Source organism: Sylvia atricapilla, chromosome 3, assembly GCF_009819655.1.
Source record: "Sylvia atricapilla isolate bSylAtr1 chromosome 3, bSylAtr1.pri, whole genome shotgun sequence".
NCBI lineage: Eukaryota > Metazoa > Chordata > Aves > Passeriformes > Sylviidae > Sylvia > Sylvia atricapilla.
Window position 1 is genome coordinate 54276719 of NC_089142.1, and position 17795 is coordinate 54294513.

Below are 17795 nucleotides of genomic sequence, written 5' to 3' on the forward strand. Positions count from 1 at the left end.
TCAATTGTTTTTCTTTTTTTTTTCTTTTTCTTTTTTTTTTTTCTTTTTCTTTTTTTTTTTGTCCTCCCAAATAATAATTTTACCATATATAAAACAATAGAAACTTTTATTCTGATTTGATACCTGTGAGAATAGATGAGATCTTTTACATTCTTGAGAGGGCACAAGTAACAGCAAACATTGATAGCCTGATCTGTGTTGCTCTGAATTGGACACATGAAACAGGGGGGACTTAATTTGAAACCATATTGTCTGCATTTGTTCCCAACAGGTTTAAGTTTTTAAGAATCAATGATAAACATTTTGCATTGTTTGCAGTTTTTATTCATCCCACATAGAGACAAATGCTCAAGAGTACTTTTATGAAATGTGGAAAAGAGAACCAAAATCCCTTTTAACATTCAGTTAGCCCTACATAAAACTACAGTGCTTTCCAGCCAGCAGGAAAAAGCAAAGAACTTCCATTAGAAATGGAAACTCTCTAAACCCACTAGAGTTCTGCTTTTTCATGTTCCCTGGGATTTCTGTGTTTCAGCAGAGCACATGGTGGGCAAAGAATGACAGGCTGAATGGGAAGATAGAAAATATTTTCATAAGAACAGAAGGACCTTGTGCTTAACACAATAAAATGGAGTTTGAGAAGGTACATAGTTCCTTGCTCTATCATGTACCAAGAGAATAAGTATTAGAGTACTACAGCTATGTAATCCATAGGGTAATGTGGCTTAAGAAAAAATGGGTACAAACTGACCATGAATACGTGGAAATGAAAATATAAAAAGGAAGTTTTTCAAGAAAGAAATTCAGGAATGGACTTTTACTTCACTGGTAACAGAAAACCTGTTTACTTCTAAAACATTATGAAATACTTTGTGTGATACTATTTCTTGCAATAGATAAAGGCTTTACATCAGTGGCTTATGATACTTGTTTCAGTCCTGTGTAAATTTTCATACAATTTTAATTTTTTTGAAAATGTTTATTGAAAGTAATTTTGGTCCCTGTAAAAACACTTAGCATGTGGATGGACAGAAATGGTTCTGAAAGTATTAATGATGTTTGATTGCTATTTATTTAAGCCTTGACTTCCCTCGGTATGTTTGCTATCTGTTGAATGAATACTAAAATTTTCTTGGAGACAAAATTAACAGTCATAAAGTTTTAGTATATTATGGCATCATTTCCCAAGAATATGAAAATGTATTTCAGCTCTGAGTGGAAGGAATCTCTAATGATTCCTTGGTTTGGAAATGGAAGCTGCTGTTCTTGATCCTGATGGAAACTGCAGACAAGGCAGCTGAATTATCACAGAATCACAGAATGTGTAGGTTGGAAGACATCTTCAAGATCATCGAGTCCAACCCATGCCCTAATACCTCAACTAGAGCAGTTCTGTTGTGTACTTACCTAGTAGCAGCTGGACTCTTCCTGCCCACTCAGTTACAACTTGTTTGCATTAAAAGAATTGAAGTTTCTTGAACATGTGTATTTTTGCCCTCATTGCTTGCCTGTACATGAAACTTTGGAAGTAAAATTTCCTATGCAGATGTTACATTTATTCCTGTTAATCTTCATGTGAATTTGTTTAGGAAAAGCTGTTGATGTTTCTTTCTCTTCCCTGTTGCTGGCTGATCTTTTAAGACCATTGACTTCATAGTGTGGGACAGAGAATAGCCTTAAGAGATTACTTAAAATTTGCCAACAGGCATTTGTCAAAAATCAAGTGGATTGAATTTATACCCCAGAAGCCTTATAATTTATTCTCTTTAAAACATTGAAGTGACAAAAATCAGTAGTTTTTGTGAGTTTGTTAAGTATTTGGTTATGGCCTATCTTCGTTTCCGTCAAAGGGAGTTTCACTGTTTGATGCAATGAAGGCAGGTTGAAGGTAAATCCCTTTATCCAATGCCATTTTCTATATTTACTTAAGGAGTTTTGTGACTTGAAAACAAATTTCTACTTCTCGGAAAGCTATGGATCCATCCTCAGAAGTTGGTTCAATGGCACTGTTTCTATCCCTCTATATTACCTGCTGTGACATTTCGAAATGTCAGGACACCTAGGGAAGTGTCTGGGAGGACTGCTCTTACTGTATTTTGGCTTGGAGGAAATATTGTGATGAAACCTTTACTTTTAGGTTTTCTGTTGCCTACACTCTAAGTAGAAGAGACTTACAAATGTGTTGAATTTTTTTCATGGGCACATTAACTACCATTAATCTACATCCCTTTTTGTCATGCTTCCAGCAGTATACACTAGTTGGCATGTTGCTCTGGCAGTTCTTATCCTGTGATGACTTTGTTCAGCGTGCTGCTTTGTACATCTATTTATCCTCCTTTTAAGCAGTTAACCTTTGTCACAAGCTGTTCTTGTCTTTTCCTCCCCAGCTAAAACCAGAGTATGACTTTTCAGGTCTGAGATGTTGTTCTGGTTAGGCACAAAGAGCTTGGTGTGTACAAGCTGACGCTGTCGCTGGGGAAGTAGGGAGTGAGAGCAGACATGAATTCAAGTTTGCCTCCAAACAGGGGCTGGAGGCCTCTGACACCAGTAAAGGCAAGGATACAGGCAAACCCAGGAGTTACATTGATCAGTGAGGCAGTGCCCAGTTGGACTGTTGTGCCCTCCTGCCTGCTAAGGCAGTGCCAAGGTGTCGCTCCCTGTCACTGAGACCATCTTAGCTAGCTGTTGAGGAGCTTTTCCTTAATGGTTCAGCTCTTACTCCTGTTATCAGCCTCAAGGGAAAGAGTGGCTGGGAGCAGCCTTCCCTGCAGTCATCTGTCTTCCATTGTTTGGTACCTATCAGTCGGCAGTCAGCCTCCTGGAGCCAGAAGGGCTGGCAGGCCACTGCATTACCTGCCGTGATGTCCTTGCATTCCACAGGAGACCCCGGTGGAAGAGGAACACGTGTGTGGTGTCAGGCTGGCCATTGAATCATGCTGAAATATCCTAGGTATTTAGACATCCCTGGACTGTTCGGAAATATCTTTGGTGCATGGATGTTCCAGCTGATACTGTAGGAAAGTGTGGGAGAGTGTTTTGAAGAGCTGCTCAGTAACTTCTCTGTGCCCAGTCTGCTGGTAGGCTGCAGTGACCTGCAGGTGTCTTGGCTCATGTTCACAGCTTGCCTGCTGTGAGACAGCTCGTGCAGAGTTGGAGCTCTTGAAAGCAGGGAAGGTTTTCTCTCTGACATCCACCTGTTGCAGAGGCAGCAAAGCACCCATTGCAAAAATGAGCTGAACCAAAATAGGAACAAGATTGAGTGCCTAAGTCAGCTGTAAGACTGTTCTGAATAGTAACTCTACTGCTTTTCTTTGGGTGGAACAGCATGAATGTCTCTCTGCAAACTGAAGTATCAGCAGGTGGTGTTTAGTGCATTTGGTTGCCTTTCAAAGTTGAACTCCTGGTGTTTCAGTCCAGATGGATTTATCAGCAGTTTGTCCATGCTTTCCATGTTGTGAGCACAGCTGATCACAAGCAAAAATCTTGCCATCGTGATTGTGTGAGGGCCTCTTCTTCCTTTCCATCCCCCCAGCTTATTATTTCTTAGCTGATCACATTCCTTAGGACCTGTTGGCTCTTTGCAAATGTTAAGGCTGGAAGGACTATTAGTGAAAGCACACTGCTCTACTGTGTGTATATGGGGGTCACCTTGGCCTTCAGCCAGAATGGCTTATATTCAGTACTGTGCCATGGCAGGGTCCAAAGCAAAGGGGTGTGATGTATTCAACAACCTCTGGAGGCACAGAAAGGGTCAGTGTAGTGCCAGGCAATTGTTCCTGCTCTCATTTTTCCAAGGTAAAGTTGCCTGACCAGAGAAACAGAAATAGGCTTCATGCTATGGCCTTGAAGGAATATCCTCTCTGGTGGATGCTGGGGAGATTTCAAGGACTCTCTTGGATGTAATTTTCCCTGTCGAAACCTGTTGGTAAGAGCACCACACTGATAAAGACCTGTTCTCTGTGGCAAAGGCATCCCTTTGCTGTGAGCAGGCAATCAGGGACAGAACACTGCCTTGAGCTAAACCCATGTAACCAGCTGAGCCTGCAGACCATGTAGTGACTGGGAAGCAGAAGTTATTTTCATGTGGTAGTGCTGTAATCACCACAGCCCTGGGAAGAAACTTTTCTTCTGGCAGCAGGACGGCTGTAACTCGCTGTGCTCCAGTGTAAGCACAGCATGTGGGGCATTGCTGAGCCTTGCGTCTGGCTGACAGTAACATCACATTCAGCGTGTAATTAAACACCTCATAAACTGCCTTGAGATGTTTGTTTATGTGCGCTTTATAGTGGAGAAGTACTTTGTTTTCAGGGGATGCTGAATTTTCTGTACTCTGTGAAGCATTTGTTTGTGTGATGTTCATTCAGCTCCCTTGTCCTCAGAAAGAATACTCTGTGTCTGGAGTGTGTTGTTTTGCTGCGGTGAAAATGGTATGGGGATGTTCCCATGAATTTCTGTTACTGATTTTTTTTTAATATGTGTGTGTGAGTTAGATACTGTAGGCATCTGTATCAGTATCGATTGCAAATAAATATTTATAAATATCAAAATGAATTTGCACTTGGCTTGATAGAAATAAGAATGGCTTGCTTTTAATTCCATGGGGATAAGCAGAAATGCATAGAAAATAGGCAGTGTGGTGAGGACACCGTGTAAAAACTATATTGAATAGAAGATACTTCAAGAGACTTCTAGTAAATTTTTACTATGCCGTATGCCAATTGTTTTGTCTTACAGTTTCGAGTCAATGAATTTGGGGCCCTGGAAGTGATTACAGATGAAACCGAGATGGAAAGTGTTAAAAAGGCAACTGCAACCACAACCTGGATGGTTCCCACTGCTCAAGAAGGTCAGTTAAGAAGCAATTTTCTGTGGTAGACTGTGGTTTCTTTAATGCATCAGCTTCCTTATAGCTTGCCAACAAAATAGAAAAACAACTTACTTGCTTTAATGGACAGAGTATCTCTGATGTAGTAACCCATTTCTTGGGATGTAAATTAGTATGAAAATAAATTCATTTCAAGTTGAAAGGAAGTAATTCCACTCTTAAACATCTGAAGTTCAATTACAGCCGCAATTTTTTTCCTTACAGTAATTTTCTCTAAATTTAGAATTGGTATTGTCCCTCTATTTAATTTGCAAAATAATAAATTTCTTCTAATTATTGAACACTTTAAATTTTAAATTGTTGAAGTTTTCGTCGAGACTGTCCACAGACTTTGCTAATTGCCTAGAGTTCATTTGTGCACTGCAAACTGCCTTGGCATTGTCAGCACAGCTGCCAGCACCAATGTCAGTGTTAGATGTGCAGTGTGTACCCCCACAGATGCCTTGCTCCTGCTGACTATGTTTTTTTTGCAGCATTAAAATCAGTGTGTAGTAACAGTTAATGTTTATCTTGAATGGTAAAATTCTAGAAGTTGTAGTATTTATCCACCAGAGAAAGTATTTCCTGGATTTAAAATGCTGAAGTAAAAAAACACCTGTTTTGTTCAAGGGAAGTTGGTTTACATGGTCATAAATTACTGCAATCTTTTTACACTGACTCCAGTAATGATGGAGTACATGAAAGAGAATATCACAACTGGTTTTGTGATTATTTACAACTGTCTAGTTTTTTTTTTCTTGTTGGTATTATGTTTTATCAACGTTCTTTTAAAATATGCTTTCTGTGAGTCCTTTGAAAAGCTGACTTCACGATTTTTGTTTCATAATCATCACTATAAGCATGAGAAGAGAAGTTCAGTGAGAGCTTTCCTTTGCTTCTCCCTTGCCATTAGATCATAATTGTCATGTGGGACATTAGCACTGGTAGAAGAGTGTTTTGGGCCCCACCCCAGGTCTGAAGCTTCAGACCACAGTTAGTGTCTTCTGTGGTAAGACATGATAATTAACTCAAATTTCAGATCTGTGGTGAGAGTGGCAACATTGGGACAGTGTAGTACCACAAGAGGTTTTGTGCTTAGACTGAGAGGTGGGTTAGGGGCACCAAAGCGCACAACTACATCCCGTCCAGTGTGACAAACCTAAACAAAAAAATTGTGTTTCTGTTGAGTTGAACTCTTTTTATGGACATATAAACATAACAAATAAGCATTCTGCCACTACCTTACACTGTCCTTGATTAATTTAATGCTCCCCAAAAGTAAAAACACTGCTAAATTTTTCCATTGTGAGAATAAATAGTTTTGAACCACTTATGATGCTGGTGTGTAAATAGAACATACATTATATATTCTTCTGGGGGAGATAGCCTGCATGCAAGAGTTCATTTGACTCTGCTTTCAAAGACAGTGCAGTGCTTAAACAACATAAATAGTCTATGACTTGAAATTTGCCTTTTGGGGAGGCACAATGTCAACAACCTGCTCAAGAAGCTGGAGTACTTGACAGTGCTTCATACTTGCTTGTGGGGGAAAGTTAACTGCATTCTCCTCCCAGGCTCTGTGCCTGTTGTGGGGAAATTGCAGCGTAGGATCAGTGAGTAACTTTGTATATGAAGATCACTTTGTTACAAGTTGAGTGATGTTTCATTTCTGGTGGACCTCTGGCAGATTCAGCAATAGCTGCTCCTAGAGACTGCAATTTGCTTCCAGAAATAATTTCACCTGACAAAAGATAACTCTCCCCAACCCTTTTCTCCCAAATTTAGGTATAGGCATCTCAGCAAGAGATGAGGTCTTGGATTCTGAGTGGTGATGATTCTGTGGGCAGTCAGTGCCTGTCACAAATTCAGTCCTCACACAAGTAGCCACATCAAGCCGTGACAGAGCCATAGAACAGGGGGTTCCTTTCTCCTGTTGCAATGTGAAGACCCCACTTGTTTGTCAGCAATCTGGACCTCAAACAAACACTAACTCCTAGTTCTTCATTCTTGCTAGAGTGGTGTGGCTGATGTGTTTCTCTTTGCCTGGCGAGGCCTGCTAAGGATGTTTGGGAATGTATTATTTCTGCCTAAGCGAAGTTAACTTTTGTCATTGTGCAGCCTTTTCAGAAAAGACAGGGATCCCCACAAGGTTGAAGGAAACTGCAAAAGTGGATGGACTTGTTTTCTGTGAAAACTGTTACCGCTATGGTACCATAGAAGAATTTGTTCCTGAAGGGAAATTTTGCAGCCAGAAATGTGCCCAGCAAGTAAAAAACAAGTAGGTGCTATAATAAAGCATAGAAACAAAGAATTTGGCATAAATGCAGCACAAGAGTGAAGCGATGGGATAAAATGTTTATGGTGGGGCAGAGGGAGGTATTAAGCAGACAAGTTTCAGTGTCACCATTGGTTTATAATGTTCTTTCACTGTTTTTTGTGTAAATGCCTTAACAACATTTGGTTTTGTCTAACACTGACATTGAAGGCAGTCTTTTTTACTCAGTGTGCTGTGTTCTGCTGTCAGATGCAAGCAGTAAAACAGTCTATGGGAAGCATGAATCAGTGTCAGACTCCCACCCTGTTTCAGTCATTGGAATTAAGATAATCAGTAATGAGATGGTTGGGGTGGTAAGTTAATTATAATTAAGTGCAAGAGCTGTTTTATAGCTGACAGTGAGTGAAAACATGAGCATACTGCAGTTTCTCAGTTCCTTTTTTTCAGCTAGTGCATTTCATCTCATGAAAGCATGTTTGTGTTAGTGTGTCCATTCTGTATTGCGTATTGCTAGATTATGGCAGCTTTAAACATTTATGATTTTGTATATTTTCCTTAATTTTTAGCTAATTGCTTCAAAGTTTTCTGTTCTGATTTCTTGTTTAGCAATTTGTACAGTCACATACCAGCTTTCTCCAATTGGATTTGTCAGACTTAACAATTACCTTTGCCTTCCTCTCTCTAAACTGCCCTGCAGTCCTAAACATTTCACAGTTTGCTTCTCTGGGAGACTTGATGGTACATGAGAAAAGACACACTGTTTAAAACATGCAAAACTTGTTCAGCATAAGCTGACAGCTTTCCTTTTACAGTTGCTATTGTGTGTTTCTCAGATTAATTCTTTTGACAGACTTTATTTTTCAGTAGTATGTCTAAGAATATATTCAGTATAGTACTATGCGACCGACACATTTACTTGCTTTTTTGCTTGTTTCATGAATATGAGAAGTGAAATAATATTGGCTTTGTGTCATTGCTTTACTCCCGTGATAGAGAACCAAAGGAGGAAAATCCCAGCATAGAATGCAATGGGGAAGATGATTCTAAAGGCATTCGGAAAAGAAAAGCAAAAGTACCTCTCAAAGAAGAGTCCCGGGATAATGGGGAGAAGAAGGAGAATCCTGATGAAATTGTTAGTATGCATCATAAACCCAGTCCTGCAAGTATTTGGGTGGGAGTTTTGTCTTGTGTTGCAATGTCAGTAGCTCCATCAGTCCACAAAAAGAAGAGACTTCATCACTCTGTCACAGCTGGTTGGTTCATTTGCCAATTTAATTATGCCTCAGCAGTAAACTGAAATTATTGACAATTGAATTGATAAAATCTGGGTTTTGTCTCTTTTCCCTGTTTTTTTAAGAACAGAACAAAAAAAATTTAAAGCAAAAAATGATGCTAATGTAGACTTGCCATGTCTTCAGCATGGAAAACCAGGAGTAAATATTTCCCAACAACCCTGTTACTTTGTCATTCTGCACAGGGATAAATAGCTATAGACCAATAATTTATTTACAGAGAAAGCTGCGCTACAATTAAGAAGCAAATACTTTGGATTTTCTTAGTGTAATTTTGCTTTGAAAGTCATAGCCAAAAATTTGTTTTGCTTTTGTGTTGCAGTGTAATTTGCTTTGGGGCACCTTTTGGTTTTTTTTTCCTTCTGGATTTATTCTTAATTTTAGAAAAAGCTTACCACAATACCTTCCCATAATGGTTTTTTTTTTTTCTAGTAGTATGTGTTTTTTTCCCAATAGCTGTGATACTGCTGGGGGTAGCACAGTTTTCAGGGAGAAGGGTAGGGTTGTGCAACCACCAAATAGTCAAAAGTTTGAAGATACTGGAGTTGTCAGGAGGGAATTTGCAGCTCTCTGTATAGCAGTATCTTAGGCAAAAGTCAGGGGACACCTTCTTTGTCTCCGTGCATCTGCCCTCTCAGATAATCTGCTCATCTGCTCACAAAAGGTGCTCACAAAATTGTTAATACAGAAGTAGTGAAAAAAAAATTAAAAGGATCAGTGCCGTTTTGTATTTAATAGAGCAATTGTACATTTGAAAAAAAAAACCAAAAAAACAACCACAGAGTAAAGCTGTGAGAGGTTTTCCTTTAAATTGTTTTGGAAGGAACAGGTTTTCCTTTAAATTATTTTGGAAGCATGAACATGCCAGAGATGCTGTTATTTATCAGCGAGGTCTGCTGAAGGTATCATGATCTGTCCCTGGCTGAGGCAAGGCTGGCTGACTGAATGCCAATTGGTGAGAATCCTTCTGCCTGCCATTTTCACTGTGTTTGCTGGGATTTGTCACTGATGGCTCACTTTGCTTCTGTTAGTCATCTGCACATTTGTTTGAGATAGGAGAAACTTGGGTCAATAGCCATTTAAATGAAGTCACAGTTTAAACTTCAGCATTTCAACTTTTATCATACTGCACTTCAAAACTAATGAGGTTACTGTACTCTTTTCTTTTTTTTCCCTCTCTTTCTAATTTAGGAGGACAAACCTGAAGGAAGGATCTTGAGAGTCTCGCAGAGGGCCAGGAGAAAAAGAAAAGGGGACATAACAGTTTTGAAACAAAGTAAGTTAGTTTATGAAACAAAAATCTCAACCATCAGTTCTTCAGGTAATGTCCATATCTTATTGTGAATTGCCAGCATTGTTTTACAGAATCTGTATTCCCTATTGAAATTTTTTCAGTACTGTAAATAGACAGTGGAAGTGTAATTTGCCTCGATTAAATTTTAAGGCAGCGTAGGGGAGGACATCATCAGTGTAAATGCAACTAATGTGTACTTTAGGTTTTTTTCTTTTCATCCCTCTAAATAGTGCCAATATTAGAGGGAATCGACTCCATTGAGTTCCCAGATGTTGCAAGACATGTATCAAGCAGAAGTGAAAGTTTACTTTTGCTTCCTTGGGGATCAATTTTGCATTTTCATTATGTGCTGGAAATAGACACGTTTATGGAACTGTTTAGGAATAATTGCTATAATCAATCCAAAGGGACATATACTGCATCAAGCAACATAATAAAACATATTTTAAATGAGTGCTGTTCTTTCAAGCTATTTGTGTGATAGATAGATAGTTTTAGGAAGAATTGGAGAATCAGCTGCTATTACACCTCAGTGGTACACCAACCACAGACCTACATCTTGCCCTCCAGAGTGCTTCTTATGGTCGATGGGGAGACATTAACAGAGGTTGCCGGGCCACTAATCAACACAGGACTCCAATTAGCTCTGGTGTACACCAGGCAGATGAACTACTGGTTGAAGATGCAACAATAAAAGTTATGAAAGATTCCCTTTCCAAGACAAAATCACTCCTGAAATGTTTCTACAGTTGCTTCAAAGGCTGAAGAGATAAGAAGCGTGTGAGACACAAGCACAAAGCTGATGCTCTATGGAAATCACTGCTGCCCACTGTCAGAATGATTTACAAATTTCTTCACTTGGGTTTTTTTATTTTTATTTGGGAAAACATCAGTATAGAGGTAGAAACTGGTATAAAATACCAATTTATATTCAGAATGAAGCCCAATTAATTTCTTTAATGGAATAGATAAAAACTGTGTAAATCCCAAATAAAATGAATGTGGTCTAATAGTGTTGAGTGATCACTATCACTCTGAAATTTATTATCTTCTGGTTACATTAATAGCTTTCTTCAGGAGAGTTTGGCATCACTATTGTTATGGTTCATGTTTTAATCATAAAAATGCTAAGCCAGACTGTTACTTAAAGGATTTATTTTTTTCCTGTGAGTAGCCCACAGTCTGGATCAAGCCAGAATCACAGTGTGGACTGTGATGAATCCTTCTGACAGTGTGAGCTTATGGTCTGAAATGCTAAGCTGCTTGTGCAGAGGAGGCATTTTAGGTGGAGATGAGTCGAGCAGAGTAGAGGTGTATGAAAGTAGATACATACATGGCCAGCCTCCAGGCCATCTGTTCTTGAAGTTCCTGGCTATTGCTAGTGCAGGTAGTACATTATTTTCAAGACCTGAATACTGTGTGACTGTAGCCATTATTAAGATGCAATATAAGCAATATTGCAATTACTATGCAAGTGTTCATACGGTGTGAACAAACCCAAAACTGGAGGTTTCTGTCATATGCTAATGACATCCTGAGGAAAAAAAGCACTGGTGACAGTTCTGAAGGCTTGCAGAAAATACTGTTAAATCACTGCCTTTCTACCCCAAACCATCAAACTACAAAGTGATGGAGTAGGTGAGAAACATTCTGAATACTATTAGAGAATAGAGTACTTCAGCTGTGATTAAAAAAAAGTTTACTTTGAGCAACATCCAGTTGAAAATGCTTTCTAGTAAAAGAAGGACACGGGTAAAAATAAACCCCTTAAAATACTGGGCTGTTTTGTGATTTGAACTCATCTTTTTACACATTTGCAAATTGTACTTCTTGGGAGCAATAAGTAAAAACGCATTAGAGCAAGACTTTGTAAGTTGTTGTTGTCACCTGAAGGAGCTTTTTCCTCTTACTAATCAAAGTTTGAACTGCTGGAAATGTGTCTGGACAAACCAGGAACTTTCATGTTCCTGGTGCCTTTCAGCCTATGGAACTTCTCATTTTTCCGAAATAAGTTCTTTTATCTGAAAGAAGAACAACACCATGAGTGCATTTCATAAAATGTAAATTCAAGAATATTACAAACTTGTTTGTGGATTTTTTTTCTTGAGATATTAACTGTAACAGAATTATTTCACTGTTTTATGCTTCTTTATAGCTGTGCCCTCTAAAGGAAGGCAGGCATGGTGTTGGGCATCCTATCTGGAGGAAGAAAGGGCCACTGCAGTACCTACTAAGCTTTTTAAAGAGGTATGACCTTCTGAAATTTAAGTCAGTCAACCACCTCAGATCGTGAAATTCCTAGGAAATCAATAAACAAAAATAATTTGAGGATTTTATGCTTTTCTTGGGAAAACCTGCATGATGAAAGTAATGCTGTGTCTGTCAGCAATTATGAAACCAATTATCTCTCTCTTTTTTTTTCTGAGAATTCTGCTGTTGTAGATGAGTGCTGTCAAATCAGGCTGCAGAAAGCAGATGTTCTTCCAAAATCTGCAGTTCTAGCCATTCCTTCTAGTCTCTGAAGCTAAAAAATATGATACATACTCACACTTTTTCGTGCCCTATAATTTTCTTTAAATATGTTTAGAAAGGTGGTACAAAGGTCATCTTTTCTCTTTTTGCTTTGATTATATTACCTGTCTTTTCTTTAGCTTCTGCTGACATTATATTTTGTTACTATATTGGATACTACTTTGTCTTGTGCTCCTTCTGCCTGTCATCTGATTGGATGTCACATCATCAGGTTCTGCTTGTCCTTTGCCTGCTGTGGTACTCTTTGTCATTTCAGTGCTTTCATTAGTGCCACCTCTCTTGTCTGGAAGAGAGCTCTGTATCCAAATCCACAAGATTTCTGTGCTGTTATCTTCCCTTGCAAAACCTGATGAAACATGTGAACATGTCTCAGCTGCAGTACTCCTGCTATGTGTTACTTTTTCTTTGATAATTCTGTTCTTGTAGTCTGTTTCTTGCATCCATTTCTTTCTATGTGGTTCATACTTCAGCTATTAAATCTTCTTTAAAGATTTAATAAGATAAAGCAAGAATTAGCTTTTCAGGTTACACATGCATGTGATGCTGATCTTTAATTGGTGGTTTAGTCACTGTTGAGGTAAAAGGTGAAGAGCTGGGATTTAGGTGTACAGAATCCATCGATTTGTAGGTGTAAGAACAACAGTCCTTGACTATCTTCAGTTGTGCCCTCCTGTGTTATATACTGGTTCAAAAATTAGCAAGAAAACAATCAGGATAAAGAGTATCCTAGTAGGAAAGTAGATTTACAAAGCACTGCTCTGCCTTTCTGAAGGTCCATGAAATGATATAGCAGTACAAAGCCTTTGCAGGCCACAGCACACGGTACAGAAGTCTGGAGATACACAATGTTTCCTCCACATTGTACCTTTCTCATCCAGTGCATCTTAATTTAGTGCTTTCTTTCAAAGTCTTTGGCCCTTGGGTAATGCCTGATTTAGTGCACAGTGTTTAAAGCCTGTTGCAGAAAGAGAATTCTTACTAACCCTCAGAACTGGCCAAGTAACGTTTTCTCCATTTTGCAGATGAACAAGGTTTAAATAAAGCCCAAACCAAACATCACCACCAATTATGAATCCTGGATTTCTGTTTGCATTTTGTGATTTACCATTTCAGAAGCAGTACTTTTCACTGGATTGTTTCATAGCCTTAGTTAGGAATGATCAGGATGATGGAGGATGCTTGCCATTTCCTGGTACTTGAACCTTAGAGTGATTTCAAAGCTGTGTCTCACAAGGTTTCCCTTCCTTCCAAGTAGATGATATCTCTCTGAGTATCTCCATTGGTACCTTTCTCTTCCCTTTGACTGCAGAGGTACTGCAGTTGACTCAGGAGCATGTGTCTCTTAGACAGAAACAGAAGGAAAAGGGAACATTTAAGATGCTTTTCCTGTGGGGTTTTTTTTCTGTAACCATTTGAGACATAAGAAATGTCTGGCTGTGAATTTGTTAACCTGTGGAAAAACATCTTCAGTTCTGGTTACTTATTTTTCTGATCTTTCCTCCAGTATAACCTTAATATCTGCTACCTTCCTTCCTCTTTAACAGAGGGATGATGATGCCTGCTGGTTGAAAAGAAGGTTGATCCATCCTGCTTAACCTCGTTTTCATTATCTGTTTTTTAAACGTTATTCTTCTGGGTTCGTTGTAATGTGATGTAGGAACAGTCCTGTTGCTGTGATGTGGAAATTCTTCTGGAAGGCTACACAGTCTGGACTCAGCATATAAAGGACAGCAAATAGGCCTCAGGCCATCTTTACATACAAACAACGTTCAGTATTTCTGCCTTTCAGTTTATCTTTCATGGCCTGAGATGTGGAACTGAAAAGGCAAAACAGTCATTGGTGTGATTATTATTGGACATATGTCCACCAGAAGATGTCAGTGTCACTGTACAGTCTGAAAACTAAATAATTAAATTGCTAAGTTGTTTTATTGATAGTTAGTGAAAAAAGTTGAAGACAAATGATGTCATCTTCTTTCCCCTGACTGTTTTGCTAATTCTTCCTAATTTTCTTACGTACTCTCAAGTTTCAAGTCATTCTTGTATCTATGGTTTTTCAAACAACCATGCATTTCTCTTTTCCTCTCTTCGTTTTAGAAAATGTGAAACTTAAAGTGATTTATCAGTACCTTCAGAAACATGAAGAATAAATAATCATTGTTCTATTCCTTACAAATGTAACCTTCCTTACAAATGGCTTTCTCTGCTATACTTTCAGAAGTATTGAGACTGTTCTTTCCCATTGCAGTATCAGTCTTTCCCATACAACAAGAATGGGTTCAAGGCAGGGATGAAGCTGGAGGGTGTGGATCCTGAGCACCAGTCCATCTACTGTGTTCTCACCGTGGCTGAGGTAAGCAGGCAGCCACAGTGTGGGGTTATAGCACCGACTGAAATGAAACAGCAGCAGCTGAAAACCCGCACTCTTACCTAACAGGCAGACAAAGTATATGTAGGAAGATGATTTTTAAATTAATAATGCTGCATTATTCCTGCCTGACAGACGTGTAAAGAATATATCCAGTGTCAATGCAGCAATACGTTTATTTAACATACACAGCTACAGGTAACAGACTAGTTGGATGATGTGTGGTTTTATCTGTAGTTCTGCAGTTTGTATTTAAAATAAAAAACAAATAGAAAAGAAATGTGACAACTGATACAAAGTTGTTAGAAGTTTGATAGTATTTGCAGTTGCTCCATTCACTGATACAAGTACCTTTAAGTTTCTTGTGTTGCTGTGGAGCTACAACTTTTTCAGACTGATGGTGACAGAAATTGCTTCTATTGGCAACCTGTGTAAGCTAATATAAAATATAAACACAGATTTTCTTTTTGTTGTGGTTCATGAAATAGTTTTTCTGATGAACAGCTTCTTTGCTTTCAGTAGAGAACCTGCTTTTCAGGCATATTTTGTATATTTTTTAAACATTTCTTGCTTTAACATTTGCATGTTTTAGTAGCATTATGGATTTCATTTATGAAGTAAAATGAGGAAGCTGGAAGTTATGTCAGAGTAGAAATTAAATATAAAATAGGGTTGGTGTTGAGATTTTCAGTGATGGCTGCGGTAAATTTATGGTATTTGGCACTCAAGGAGATGTGGAGACCCTCTATACAGAGAGAGTATTGTGTCCTGTTTTTCTCCCCTTCTCAGTGGTTGACTTATTACTTCATGGAAAAATGAAGTTCTGGGGAATACCTCCACTGACTTCTCATCTTTACTTAAACAGTTTTCAATATCTCTCCAGAGAGCCTTTTGAACATACTTATTGTTCACTGCTCCCTTGCATATCAGTTAATCAGGATAGCTTGAGAACCTCATTATCTGCACTTTGTCCTCAGTTGAATCAGATGTATTCATGCTCTTCTGTAGGTCTTACTTTTTACTCTGATGCTGGGTTGAACCATTTTCAAGGTTTTGAACACTGCTGGCAATAGCCAGCTTTTAGCTAAATTCTTTTGACCAGAAGAGGAGGCACTCAGACTGAGAATAGCTTTGCCTTTTAATTCTCTCCTTTTTATCAAATGAGTTTATTCATCCAATACTAGATTGGGCAGAAGTAAAAAGCTGACTGAAAACATACAGTTACTATACATAATATGGAATGGAAGTGGTTATGTGTAGGGCAAAGATCTTAAAACATAGTGTTGTATGTTGTCAATTCTTGCTTTTAGGTTTGTGGCTACAGAATAAGACTACATTTTGATGGATACCCAGATTGTTATGATTTCTGGGTGAATGCTGATTCTTCAGACATTCATCCTGTTGGATGGTGTGAAAAAACAGGTCACAAGCTTCATCCACCTAAAGGTATTGTTTAGTTTAAATCTGTGTGTCTTACACAGTTCTGAGATTGAGAGTACCTGTGTAATGCTATAATATTTTTTCTTGGCAGAAATGTTTTTGTTCATTTAGTCAGGAGTATTTGAAAATAGCAAATTTAACACTAAATCTGGTCTAAAATTACAAGTTTGAAAGCATGCCCCTTTTATTAAGTGAAAATTTAGAGAAGCTGAAAAAACAAAATGGGCCATGAGAGTCATTCATAAGGCACTAGGAAAAAAAACAAACAACTGAACATTAAACCTAGACCCCAGCTTATTGCAAGGAAAGTGGCAGCATACTGGTGACATGTATGCTTAAACTGAGGTCTCACAGGCAGCTGAGGATCCTTTAGTGGAAAGTCTTAGGCCATTTTTCCTACTGCCTAGTGATCACTATGGATAGTGGCTACAACATAGTGTACATATGTTGGTACAGACTAATAAAGACTGTACTCTTTCCACAAACATTAAGTCTGAATAGAGACAAATAGAGGAGTGAAGAGATCAATATGGAGAAAAAAAGGTAAGATTGCAAGCCTGAAAGTGTAATTTGTACATGGATTAGGTAAATGGTATACAGGTATTGAAATGTGTGTAATTTAATTGCAAAATTATTTACCTTTCACATTGTGTAACTTCTTTTGGCAATTGGAGGGCATCTGCATTGAACTGTACCATGAAAAATAGATAAATGCCATCCTTTTGGAATGAGGAGTATGGAGGGAGTATATGGGGATGACAGGAGAAAGTCCTGAAAGTGAGAAATAAATGAATGTGCCATTTTGGCATACACAGTGAGGGTAGTATAATGGGATTCAGAAGGGCTGGAAAATGAGGAGTGCACAGATTCAAGAGGATGTGCTTGCAGAGAATTATAAAACTGTGGATGTAAGGGCTCAGCTGTGGAAGGTGGGAGTAAAGCCACTGGAAGTGTAGGGGCAGGGGGCCTGGCAGCGTGTGAGAGGATGGCATTTCTTTGGGTGAGCCTTGAGAAGTGTGAGCTGCTCTTCTGAGTGCTCTTCAAATTCCACTCTGGCTGCAGGGCAGGAATGCTCTGTGTTGCCACTTGCCTTGGGACACAGTTCTGCTTAACTGGCTGTGTAGAAATAGCAATTTCTTGAACAGAAATAAGAACTGCTTAGAAGGCTGGCCTTCGCTGATAGAATAACTTGTATGTAGCAGATGGGTAGTTCCCAGTTACAGCACTCCTGATGTTATTACAATGTGCTTAGTAAGTTTTGTATCTATGATGGGATTTTGTCACCTTTTACATCTTACATGCCTGGTTTAGAAAGCTTTTGTTAGCCATGAATGATTGCCCCTGGAAGAACTTTGTGGGGTTCTTCTTTTCCAAGGAGAAGGATAATATGCCAGTTGGAGGTTGCTGGATTTCTATTTTAATTGGATTGGACAGATTGGTTATATTTTGCTGTGGTATGACATGTTAACAATGATTTCTGTAGTGCCCATTGCAAATTTTACAGGTGCTAAAGCCAATGAAAGTTATGATGTAGGATACAGTATTTATATAAAATAATATATTGAGATTTTCAGTATATTGAGCTCTTCAACCCAGAGAAGAACTCAAAGGTTTGCATTAGTACCCTTTAATTTTCCAACTAAAATGCAAATTTATCACCTTCATGGTATAAACCCTAAGCAGTTTGGAACCTGGTGGTCTAACCTTGGGCGAGGAGGGCAGAGGCTGGA

General features: G+C 38.7%; 1 protein-coding gene across 7 annotated transcripts in view; it reads left to right on the forward strand.

Moving 5' to 3' along the window:
• Positions 1–17795, forward strand: part of L3MBTL3 (L3MBTL histone methyl-lysine binding protein 3) — a 78600-nt gene that overhangs the window by 18039 nt on the left and 42766 nt on the right. For all 7 annotated transcript variants that reach the window (XM_066315370.1, XM_066315373.1, XM_066315371.1 and 4 more), the window contains exons 3-9: positions 4735–4846; positions 6983–7142; positions 8133–8271; positions 9623–9707; positions 11881–11972; positions 14506–14610; positions 15936–16071. In XM_066315370.1, the coding sequence (XP_066171467.1) occupies positions 4735–4846; positions 6983–7142; positions 8133–8271; positions 9623–9707; positions 11881–11972; positions 14506–14610; positions 15936–16071 (829 nt within the window). The remainder of the gene's footprint in view (positions 1–4734; positions 4847–6982; positions 7143–8132; positions 8272–9622; positions 9708–11880; positions 11973–14505; positions 14611–15935; positions 16072–17795) is intronic.